The sequence below is a fragment of the Malaclemys terrapin genome, chromosome 11 (genome assembly GCF_027887155.1).
Source record: "Malaclemys terrapin pileata isolate rMalTer1 chromosome 11, rMalTer1.hap1, whole genome shotgun sequence".
NCBI classification, from domain to species: domain Eukaryota; kingdom Metazoa; phylum Chordata; order Testudines; family Emydidae; genus Malaclemys; species Malaclemys terrapin.
In genome coordinates this window covers 62,701,523-62,714,190 of record NC_071515.1, presented here as the reverse complement: position 1 = coordinate 62,714,190, position 12,668 = coordinate 62,701,523, and the positions used below count along the sequence as shown (strand labels likewise).

Here is a 12,668-nt window from a genome sequence, read left to right as displayed (position 1 = left end):
TATTCCTGTCTGGGAACATTATAAAGTTAAAAGGATAATGCTTTACTAAATCTGTTTTTTTAAATTAGAGGTTACACTTAATTTCCTTTTAGTATTTCTCCTTTTTACAGTGTTTTATGCTAAAAAACCTGACTTGAAACTTCCTAAGTAAGCTTTCTTTGTTCTGTTTAATATTAACTAATACGTTCAAAAAATTGGATGTTGGCTAGGTTTTATTGAGTGTTATGCAAAAATGGAGCCACTACTTGATTTTTAGATAGTCATATACTAACTCTTTGCTGAAATTGCATATGCTGAAATTAGACCAGTGAGAGCATTTTAAAACACAAAAGGTGTAGTGTGACAGTTCAGAAATATATTTATATTCATAAGTGTGGCACAGAAATGTGCTAATTGAACTCTTACTCGCTATGAAATAACTTTGAAGCTATTCCTCTGAGACGCACGGCACTGAGGCCACACAAAAACAATAAGAGATTCTTCCAATCCTCTGAATACTTGTAATGTAAGCCAGGAGAGCTTGCATTTGCTTAAATAATGCAGAACACTTTTTTCCTTTTTCCCTTGAGAGAATCTACTTTCCTGATTACCTATCTAGCCATATGCCCTATCTCTTGCCAGAAACGAATAGCACTGTCACTGCCAGCTAAAATTACTTCTTCTCTGAGAAAAGAATTATGGTAGGATTGTTTTAAATCCACTAAATTGGCAAGATAAGATCTTCATTCACCCATTGCACTAAAATACCTTTACCTTGAAATTCAGATTGGAAACTTTTTAAAGAATTGAATTTGGTCCAAATTTTCAAAGGTGTTCTACGCTGGTTAACATGCATTTAATTTTTTAAATACTTGTTCTCTTTCCAAATCTTTTCCCAGCTGGTTCCTGCTCTGATTCATATTGTAAAGTATAACAAATTAAAAATGTACAAAGAAAGTCTGTTTTCTACTCATATTCTGCAAAAGTTACAATACAAACAAAATACAGCTTGGAGATACTCTAGTACTTTATGGTGACCATGTGCCTTTTTTTCTTTGTTTTGGCAGCAGCAGGATGGAACTGAAAGGAGGAAATACACTGACTAATGCACCAGAGTGAGATTGATTCCTGCATTGTGTGATCTTTACATACCTGGACCATGCATTTGCTCCTTGGTTTCATGCTTTAAGAACCTGTGCGGTGATTGTGAAGCTGTTGGGAAGCCATGGCATTCTTTACTCCGTGGAAACTATCTTCTCAGAAACTTGGCTTCTTTCTGGTGACTTTTGGCTTTATTTGGGGAATGATGCTTCTGCATTTTACTATTCAACAGCGAACTCAACATGAAAGCAGTTCAGTGCTTCGTGAGCAAATATTGGATCTCAGCAAAAGATATATCAAAGCATTGGCAGAAGAAAATAGAAATGTGGTTGATGGGCCTTATGTTGGGACGATGACAGCATATGGTGAGTTCATATTCTAGAATACCTAGAAGCTTCCTAGAAAATGCTGGTTAATTAATTTGTTTTCTCAACATTATTTATGGCCCAAAAAAATTGACCTCATAATACAGCCCAATTGACCAAGTTGTATACTGGCAATTTCCCTATGGATAGTGGGAAGTAATCCTCTTCTCACAAGGTGTGGAGCAGCAGTGGAGCCATTCTGCTGTAGGTTGAAGTAGTGCCTTGTGGCTTCTTCAGTCCACTGGTCATTCTCTTCCATAGTCTTAATTAACTGATCTACCAGTCCTGTCCCTTAAGCCTATAGGGCTCAAAGCCCCAGCAGAGTATGGTTCTGTGGTGCTGAAACCATACTTAAAATCCCCCAAATCCAGCCTTTGTTTTTCTCAGTGGAACTGAATATTACTGTAAGAGTGGATGGTTGTGGGGGGAAATGCACCATTTAATTCTGTAACTGTAATATTTGTACTCAAGTTAAGCAGTAAACATTTGCCTTTATAATGGAAACTTCAGAACTATATTGATTCTATTTTAAAATAATTATCTGTACTAATTAAGGTTAATGGGTTTTCTGGCCACAATCTTTCCAGCAGACAGAATATAACCAGTCATCAATAGGAACAATCAAGTCACTCACAAATCCCCAACTACTTTATGATCTCTTAGTTTAGTCTGCACTTTCTAGATTCAGGGACAGCTCTGCCTCTGTGGTTTGAATGTGATGCTTCAGTTTTTTCTATTCTTACAGAAAAATTCCAAGCTAAGATTATTAATAGCTGGCAGTGACCAACGCGGTTCCCGCCTTTCCACTGGCTGAGAACCAAAGTTTGTTCTTCAGCCTTGCCAGAGAGATTCTTCTCAAAATGGTCTGGTTTCAGTTCACATTATTCTTTTTTGTTGAAAGATGAATTGGAGAATGTATAAAAGCTTGGAAAACTCAGAACTGAGAACCCACATGGAAAAGTCTGTGATACAAGGGGAAGGTGCTGGAGTTTGAAACATGCCTAAGAATTGCAAAGTGTTGTCTTGGAAACACCATAAAAAATGATCACCAGAATGTATCATACTCCTGTGATGATAAATATGAAGTTACAGCAGCTGGGTTTGTAGTGGGAAGGATGCAAGCGGCACAGCTAGATCACATATATGTTGCCCCAACATTCAGCAATACTGGGCTAGAGAAAGTGTGTGAATGTGCCAATATCTGGTATGACCCCAGCACATAGACCCAGCTTAATTCAGGGAAGTCATTCTATTTATGGGACAAGCCCAAAGTGATATACCCTAGCAGTAAATTACTTATTTTGCTTAAGTGGAGAAAAGGAAAAGTTTTTATTGATATGGTGATGCTTCAGTGTCCTATGGTACGCTCATCCAACAATGGTTCTGAAGCTTGCTTCCATGACATTGTATTGGGAAATGGAAGGGACCCAGTTGCATTTTTTGCGTCAGGTGGGGCTGTCCTTAGACTAGGGCTTCACCCATAGGGGCCGACTTCCCCTCTGCCCGGTGGGTGCTCCACCCCCCCCCCCGGCCCTGCCTCTTCCCGCCCCTGCACCACCCCCATTCCACCCCTTCCCCAACGTCCCCGTCCCACCCCGCCTTTTCCCACCCCTTCCCCACCCCCATTCCACCCCTTCCCCAATGTCCCCACCCCTATTCCACCCCCTTTCCCTAAATCCCCGCCTCTGCCTTGCCTCTTCTCCGCCTCCTCTCCTGAGCGTGCCGCATCCCCACTCCTCCCCCTCCCTCTCAGAAAGTCCTAAGTGCCGCCAAACAGCTGTTAGGTGGCAGGGGGGTGGGAAGCGCTGAGAGGGAGGGGGAGAAGTGGGGACATGGTGCTCTGTGGGAGGGAGAAGGAGGTCGGGGGGGAGCTTGGCTGCCGGTGGGTGCAGAGCACCCACTAATTTTTCTCGTGGGTGCTCCAGCCCCAGAGCACCTATAAAAATAATCCCACCTATATGTACAAAGTGATGGGGTATAAATTATCTGTTACCACTCAAGAAAAAGATCTTGGAGTCATCCTGGATAGTTCTCTGAAAACATCTGCTCAATGTGCACTGACAGTCAAAAAAAACTAACAATGTTAGGAACCATTAGGAAAGAGTTAATAAAACAGAAAATATCATGATGACACTATTTAAGAACACAAGAACTACCATACTGGGTCACACCTGTGGTCTATCTATCTCCATATCCTGTCTCTAACAGTGGCTAATACCCGATGCTTCAGAGGGAATGAACAAAACAGGGTAATTTCAAGTTATCCATCCCTTGTCATCCAGTCTCAGCTTCTTGTAGTTGGAGGTTTAGGGACACCCAGAACATGGAGTTCCACCCTGACCATCTTGGCTAATAGCTATTGATTATACTTATCCTCCATGAATTTATCTAATTCTTTTTTTAATCCCGTTATACTTTTAGCCCCACAACATTCAATGGTTCCACAGGTTGTGTGAAGTAGTACTTCCTTTTGTTTGTTTCAAACTTGCTGCCTGTTAATTTCATCAGGTGTTATGTGAAGGGGTAAATAACACTTATTCACTTTCTCCATGCCATTTGTGGTTTTATAGACCATCTCATCCTTCCTTAGCTGTCTCTCTTCTAAACTGAACAGTCCCAGTCTTTATAATCTCTCCTTCTATAGAAGCTGTTCCATACCCTGAATCATTTTTGTTGCCCTTCTCTGCCCCTTTTCCAGTTCTAATGTATCTTTTTTTTTTAGATGAGGTGACCAGAACTGCACTCAGTACATTAGGTGTGGGCGTACCATGTATTTACATAGTGCAGTGGTTCTCAATCTTTCTGCTACTGTACTCCTTTCAGGAATCTGATTTGTCTTGAACACCCCAAGTTTCACCTCAGTTAACTCAGGCTTTGGCTTCAGCTCCGTGCGGTGGGGCTCAGGGTTTGGCCTTCTGCCCTGGACTCCAGTCAGTCTAATGCTGGCCCTGGTGGCCCCATTAAAACAAACTCGCTCACAGTTTGAGAACCGCTGATTATATATAGAACAGTATAAACAAGTCATTGTCTATAGCAAATATGGCAGGCGACCAGCTTGGCTTAACAGTGAAATCTTGGGTGAGCTTAAACACAGAAAGGAAGCTTACAAGAAGTGGAAACTTGGACGGATGACTAGGGAGGAGTATAAAAATATTGCTCAAGCATGCAGGGGTGTAATCAGGAAGGCCAAAACACAACTGGAGTTGCAGCTAGCAAGGGATGTGAAGGGTAACAAGAAGGGTTTCTACAGGTATGTTAACAACAAGAAAAAGTTCAGGGAAAGTGTGGAACCCTTAATGAACCGGGGCGGAGGGGGGCAAACTAGTGACAGATTATGTGGAAAAAGCGGAAGTACTCAATGGTTTTTTTGCCTCGGTCTTCACAGATAAAATCAACTCCAATACTGCTGTCCTGGGCAGCACAGCATGGGGAGGAGGTGAGCAGCCCTAAGAACAGGGGGCTACGAACTATTTAGAAAAGTTGGACATACATTAGATCTGGACCCATGGACTTGTGCGTCTGAGGGTGCTGAGGGAATTGGCTGATGTGATTGCAGAGCCATTGGCCATTATCTCTGAAAACTCGTGGCAATCAGGAGAGGACCCAGACGATTGGAAAAAGGCAAATATAGTGTCCATCTTTTAAAAAGGGAAGAAGTAGAACCTGGGGAACTACAGTCTGGTCAGCCTCACCTCAGTCCATGGAAAAATCATGGAGCAGGTACTCAAGGAAACCATTTTGAAGCACTTGGAGATCAGGAACAGTCAACATGGATTCACCAAGGGCAAGTCATACCTGACCAACCTAATTGCCTTCTATGATGAGATAACTGGCTCTGTGGATATGGGGAAAGCAGTGGACGTGATATATCTTGACTTGAGCAAAGCTTTTGATATGGTCTCCCACAGTATTCTTGCCAGCAAGTTAAAAAAGTATGGATTGGATGAATGGACTATAAGGTGGATAGAAAGCTGGCTAGATTGTCAGGCTCAACGGGTAGTGATCAACGGCTCGATGTCTAATTGGCAGCCAGTATCAAGTGGAGTGCCCCAGGAGTCAGTCCTGGGGCTGGTTTTGTTCAACATTTTTATTAATGATCTGGATGATGGGATGGATTGCACTGTCAGCAAGTTTGCAGATGACACAAAGCTGTGGGGAGAGAGATGCTGGAAGGTAGAGATAGGGTCCAGTGACACCTAGACAAATTGGAGGATTGGGCCAAAAGAAATCTGATGAGGTTCAGCAAGGACAAGTGCAGAGTCCTGCACTTAGGAAGGAAGAATCCCATGCACCGCTACAGGCTGGGAACCAACTGGCTAAGCAGCAGTTCTGCAGAAAAGGACCTGGGAATTACATTGGATGAGAAGCTGGATATGAGTCAGCAGTGTGCGCTTGTTGCCAAGAAGGCTAACAGCATATTGGGCTGCAATTAGTAGGAGCATTGCCAGCAGATCGAGGGAAGTGATTATTCCCCTCTATTCAGCACTGATGAGGCCGCATCTGGAGTGTTGCATCCAGTTTTGGACCCCCCACTACAAAAGAGATGTGGACAAATTGGAGAGTCCAGCGGAGGGCAATAAAAATGATCAGGGGGCTGGGGCACATGACTTATGAGGAGAGGCTGAGGGAACAAGGCTTGTTTAGTCTGCAGAAGAGATGAGTGAGGGGGAGGGGGGTTGATAGCAGCCTTCAACTACCTGAAGGGGGGTTCCAAAGAGGATGGAGCTCCGCTGTTCTCAGTGATGGCAGATGACAGAACAAGAAGCAATGGCTTCAAGTTGCAGTGGGAGAGGTCTAGGTTGGATATTAGGAAAAACTATTTCACTAGGAGGGTGGTGAAACATTGGAATGGGTTACCTGGGGAGGTGGTGGAATCTCCATCCTTAGAGGTTTTTAAGGCCCAGCTTGACAAAGCCCTGGCTGGGATGAGTTAGTGGGTGTTGGTCCTGCTTTGAGCAGGGGATTGGGCAAGATGACCTCCTGAGATCTCTTTCAAGCCTAATCTTCTATGATTCTATATGAAATTTTAGTTTGTACTGACTTCGCTAGTGCTTTTTATGTAACCTTTTGTAAAATTAGGCAAATCTCCAGATGAGTTGGTGCACCCCCGTGAAAGACCCTGGTTGAGAACCACTGACATAGTGGCATTATGATATTTTCTGTCATGTTATCTCACCTTTCCCTAATTGTTCCTAAAGTTCTATTAGTTTTTTTGACTGCTGCTGCACATTGAGCAGATGTTCTCAGAGAACTATCCACAATGACTCCAAGATCTTTTTGTTGTGTGGCAACAGCTAATTTAGACTTCCATCATTTTGTGTATATATAGCTGGGATTATTTTTTCTAATGACTATGGTATGCCCAGACTTTGAATACTGCATGCATTTCTGATCACTTCATCTCAAAAGAGAGATTAGAATCAGAAAAGGTTCAGCAAAGGAATGCGTAGGTGTGAATTGCTGTGAATTGTGGGTAGTCCAAAATCCAAACTTATTTACATCATGCTCTTCAGAGACTATCTTGAACCCATTATGATTCAGTCCACTGCTGATTTTTACTACAGTTCACAGTACTTACGTCTGCTGTGACTGTGATTATCTATATATTGTTATCTCTGTTTAAAATCTGTCATTGCCATTTACTGAGAAACTTGATCTGTCAGTTCAGATGTGTGAAGTGATTTCTCAGTTTAGATGTGTGAAGTGATTCAAGAGACGCTGAATAAAAAATAATCTAAAACTTGACAATTGCTTGTGTGTGTTTTCTCTGATCTTTTCCATTTCAGTTCTGATTTTTGCTGAATCTTAATAAAATTACATTTCCTAAAACAGTTTTAAAAAGTAAAATCAGGTATTTAGTCCCAAGTTTAATCATCCATTTCTCTGAATCTTTTACCTACTATTGACAGCACTTATATATAGTAAGTTTCACTGTTTCCTTTGTCCCATGTTTGTGTGGGTCTTTAAACAGAAACTGAGAAGAAATAAAGATTTTTTTTTTTTAAGTATTGGCAAGGGCTCCCACATGGGCATATTATCAAACTCTTGCTTTTTAAAAAAAAAGGGGTGGGGGGGGGAGGAAAGGCTAAACTTCAGGTTGATGCTGTCCCTTTAAATCTGATGTAACTGTGTGTTCCTGGCATAGGTGTTTTCAGCTTGCTTTCTTTGTCACCTATTGTGATGGAGAGTAGTCTTCCTTTTAGGCTATCTCAAGTTAATTGCTAATTAGTCATTGAGATTATTTCCTCTTCAACATTTTATCAAAGAGAAATCTTACTGGTGTTTCTTCTAGACCTGTACAAGGAAGTTACGATGCCCTAGATTAGGGCTGCACGCTCACGTAGTTAGGAGCCGTTCATTTTCTTTTTGGGTATCCTCTTTCACTTCAGTGTGGGCTGAAAGCACCTCTTTACAGCAGATACCAGAGATGCTGGGAGGGCATGCAGTTTCTATTACTGCTTTGTTTCCTCTGAGAAGATTCTGGTGTTTCTGTGAATGTGTTTGCTCATGAGGTTGAGGTCACCATCCCCTAGGCAGCTGACTATTATATTGCTATGTGGCTTAGATAACAACTAGCCCTTGTTCTGTGATTATTTTTATTTGTGTCTGACAGCCTGCAGACATACCAACTTGTATTGTGATCCCATTAAATATCACAAGCTAAGCAGAGTTGGGTTAGATTGTATGGAAGACCGCCCACAAAGAAAGCCCAGATTTCTGCAAAGAATGGTGATGTTTATTCAGTAGGTGGTGCTCTTCCCTTTAAATCAGTACTTAGCCAATGTTCCATCATTAAGTAAGGGTGCTGTAGCCTCAGCTGATCAGCAAAACATAAAGTGTCACCTGTCATCAGAGGTTTCATAGCATTTTTTGTAAAATTAGGGTTGCATTAATGTGCTCTAGCCAAAATTCAAGTACACAGAATGTCATTAGCTAAATTTCCCCTGCAATTTCACTTGCCTGTGATTCATTTCCTGTTGTACATACTGATGTGGAATTATCTGGTACATGATCACAGAGGTCAGGTACTGTAGCAGAGACAGCTATAGCTCAATGATGTGGCAAATGATCTGTCTCTAATTCAGGGGTGGGCAAACTTTTTGAGCCGAGGGCCACATCTGGGTGGGGAAATTGTATGCAGGGCCAGGGTTTGGGGTGCGGGAGGGAGTGCAGGGTGTGGAAGGTGGTGAGGTGGGCAGGAAGGGGCTCAGGGCAAGGGATTGGGGCAGAGGAGGGGTGCGGGATGTACGAGGGGGCTCAGGGCAGGGGGTTGGGGTGCACAGGGGTGCAGCAGGGAGCTGAGGGCAGGGGGTTGGGGTGCAGGAGTGGTGCAGGGTGTACGAGGGGCAGGGAGTTAGGGTTCAGGAGGGGTTTGGACTCCGGCCCAGCGCCGCTTACCTAAAGTGGCTCCGGGGTGGCAGCGGCGTGCACTGGGGCCAGGGCAGGCTCCCTGCATGCCTGCCCTGTCCCTGCACCGCTCCAGGAAGTGCTGCGGCCCCTGGGGGAGGTGGGGCGGAGGGCTACGCGTGCGCTGCCCTTGCCGTGCCTCCAGGTACCTCCCCCGAAGCTCCTGTTGGCCACAGTTCCCCGTTCCCGGCCAATGGGAGCTGTGGGGGATGGTGTCTGGAGGCAAGGGCAATGCACGGAGCCCTCTGCCCCCTCCCCCCCCCCCCCCCCCCGCCCAGGGGCCGCAGGGACGTGGTGCCGGCCACTTCTGAGCGTGGTGCAGGGCTCACAGATCCGGCCTGCAGGCCGTAGTTTGCCCACCTCCGCTCTAATCCTAACCTATTTCACAGGAAACAAACTTACTGTTTTTGTTTAAGAGAAGAGAGTGAGATCCTTAGTTAAACAGGTGCTATGTAAGTGCAAAGTAACAATAATTAAAAAATATATATATACTTTGCAGCTTCACACATTTTATGTGCAAACTGGGGATTTTGAAGATGAAGGATTAAGATGTTTGCAATAAAGTATTTTCAATGACAGTATGACTAGTGCTCTGTTTAAAGAAGAATGATTAAGAATAATGCCATACTTGAGTTGGGTGTCCATTGGGCAGTGCATCGAATTAAGTCTCAAACTTTTAATATACATAACTATTTTATTTAAAGGCCAAATCCTTGTTAATGGTCAGTATTTATCACAGTAGTCAGAAGATGTTGATCCACTATTCAATGAAAGCCTCCCCAAACTGTTACCATGTATCTGAAGCCTCAGCCTTTAATAGCCATTAAACAATCACAACTCTCCTGATGCTTCCGTTTGTTTTGTCTCCTTGTGAAAATAGCCAGTAAATTTTAATTTTCACACAACATATTTTTTTTAACCGATTTTACATATTTCCTCTATTTTATACCCGGTGTTCTAGACATGGGCATCTTTTAACTTTGGTTTGTTATGTACTTTTCTTTTTAAACATTAGAATAGTATAAATGGGGGTGGGTGGATGGGCAAATTTCTTGTTTTCATCACATCAGATAGGCACACATTCTTAGCTTCCCCTTCTACTTTTTAATTTGCATCCAAGTGATAACTTTCAGGTGCTTGCATGTTTCCCTTCTCTGCAGTCTGCTCCAATTAGTGCAGTTGGCAGCACTGTAGAAGGCCCTTTTTTTTTTTTTTTTTTGTTACTCTTCTCACTGTACTTTGTACACCACCGCACTGCAGGCAACATTGGTTTTTTAATCTTGAATTCACCTACCTTATCTCTAGTTTTACTCCTTCGGCATTGTACTTTTGTGCAGGTTCCTTGCTCTCCTTTTTCCCTTCGATCTGATATTAGTGGCAATGCCCTCTGGAGCCCTGCCTTTAAATTACATTTGTGTAACTGTTTAACATATTCATTGTAACTCTGTTTAAATGTTGTTTGCCTGGCCAGGGTGGATCAGGCATAATCATTTTTAAATTGGTCCGTTCCTAGTTTGGAACAAGTTATGAATAAAATTTTTAAATGCTTTATACTTGGTTTGCCACTTAGCCACACAGATCATTTTAAACTCTGCTAATATATCTTAGAGCCCTCTTCTGAATGGATCTTTTAAGTGACTGGCACCTGCTGCCCTTTAGGTAATTTGAACGTTCTTCTGTGGCTCAGTGAGACCTGAACTATTGAGGTATGGGCCAGGTAAACACATTTGGTTCCCCATTATTGCTGCCTAGCCCTGTAGGGTGGAGTCTATTTGAATGTCAATCCAGTTGTTTTTCAAGGCTCTGTCATTAAAGACCTACCATGGTAGCATTGTCTTGGCCTTCCCTAGGAGCCATCAGTATTTTCTCTAGCTAACTTTTTTTTGGGTCACTGTCATTCCTTTTGAATATGGAAATCTAATTAGTTTATGTTGTCACCAATGGCATAATACTAAAACCCTGACTTTAGTGGGAGAGGATGCTAGACTGATGCTCAATCTTCCACTTAATTATCAAGAAGCTTTACATATGAAATATTCCTTAACAAAATTATAGGGGAACAGAATTTCAGTAAATTCCCGTGAGTGATATGTTTTAAAATAAGGTGTTTCTGATTACCATCTTGCTTCCATAATTTCACCCCCTCTGCTTTATCATCAGGCATGACTTTAACAGCCAATATCATGGGAACAGTTAGGCTTAAAGGTTAATTCTTTATGCTGTTTAAAAGCTGGGGTTTCAAAATTTTAGGTGGCACATTATATGAACTGTTTTCTAGCTTTAGAAATTTCAGAGAGATTAATGGGAAGGCAGGGAACCTGAGGGCAACAGTAATAAGAACATGCATTTACAGAGGCTAGCAATGTGCTCAACACGATGGTTCCAAAACACTTAAATGTTTTAATATCAGCAATCATACCTAGCCCTCTGTCACAGTTCAGGGCAACTGCACCTCTGTTCCTCTTCTGTGGACCAGCAAGGGCACCTGCTCTAGGCTTCATTCTCCTCTGGCTTTCTCTTCTCTTGAGTGGAAATACCTTTCTGACCAGAGTATTCCAAGTTGCACGGACCCCTAACTATACTGTGACATCCAAGCCAGAGACTCTGCCTAAGCAGGCCTGCTTAGTTTCTCTTCAGAGACTAGTAACAGAGTAATTGCCCACCATTATAAGGTACCACACAGCACTTCGTATGCAAGTCAATTTAAAATCACTACAGAGAAAACACATTTAAAAACAATTAACCCCCATTCCCTCCCCCCCCATGCATGCTAATAAGCTTACTAGAGATCACCCCAACCCTAACATGGGCTCTGACAGGAGCAGTCCTTCAAAATCCTATCCAAGGGGTTTCCTCATGGTTTCAAGTTCGTTACAGCTTCAGCTCAGATCAAGCACAGTGTCTTCCCTAAGGATTGGAGCTCTCTATGGACCCGTCCATTTGCACAATCAGGAAGAAGGCCTGGAGTCTATTTAAAACCAGGCTATTTACCCTAAAATCCTTTATCTGTTGGTTCCTTGGAGAATTCAGTTTGAACTAGTATATACAAACCTCTCCAGGAGGTGTCTTCAAATGGCTAATAATGGAAGGAATTACATTAGCGTCCCTCTGCTCCTAGAAGAGTTACATGTGATTCTATAATAATACATAGAACAACTGCATTTTTAATACAATTGACCCCAAAGGTACTAATTCTAATTCAGTAATGTTCAAGTTGACTCAGTAAAGTTTAACTTAATTCCATAAGGTTTGTTCTGGATATTGCAGGATATTGTCAGTTTGTCACACCCTCTATCTAGAGCAAGTGCTTAATGGCAATCAAAAATTGCATTGGTCCAAAATCCAGAGCTTGCTATATCAGTGCCAAAAATGCATTGCTACTCTGGACAACTGACAACTGACACCTTTAAGATCTTTTATGTTACATAACTTGTAAATGGAGCTCCCATCCTATACAGCAGTGTTTCTCAACCTGGGGGTCGTGGGATGGGTTTAGGGGGTTGCAAGCAGGGACGGCATTGGGGTTAGGAAGCAGGGCAACTACTTGGGCCCCCATGCTACAGGGTGCCCTGGGAAGTGAATGTACGTGTTTCAGCCATGTGCCTCGCAAGGATGCTGAAGTCCTGTGGCCAAAGCTGAAGGTACGGGGTTGAAAGTTTTTTCTAGTGGGGGGGAGGGTTTCATGTTTTGTTTTGTTTTAAGCCCAAAGGGGGTCACCAGCTCAAAAAGATTGAGAAACACAGCCTTTCCAGACAGGCTGCAAGAAATTGGACCTTAAAATCACGTTGATAACTATTTAATCTTTTTCTGTCACTC

The 12,668-nt window shown here is 42.8% G+C and overlaps 1 protein-coding gene across 3 annotated transcripts in view; it reads left to right on the top strand.

Annotated features, from left to right (window-relative positions):
- Window positions 1-12,668, top strand: part of MGAT5 (alpha-1,6-mannosylglycoprotein 6-beta-N-acetylglucosaminyltransferase) — a 245,542-nt gene that overhangs the window by 82,355 nt on the left and 150,519 nt on the right. For all 3 annotated transcript variants that reach the window (XM_054043734.1, XM_054043735.1, XM_054043736.1), the window contains exon 2: window positions 1,047-1,445. In XM_054043734.1, coding sequence (XP_053899709.1) covers window positions 1,205-1,445 — 241 coding nt within the window. In that variant the 5' untranslated portion in view covers window positions 1,047-1,204. The remainder of the gene's footprint in view (window positions 1-1,046; window positions 1,446-12,668) is intronic.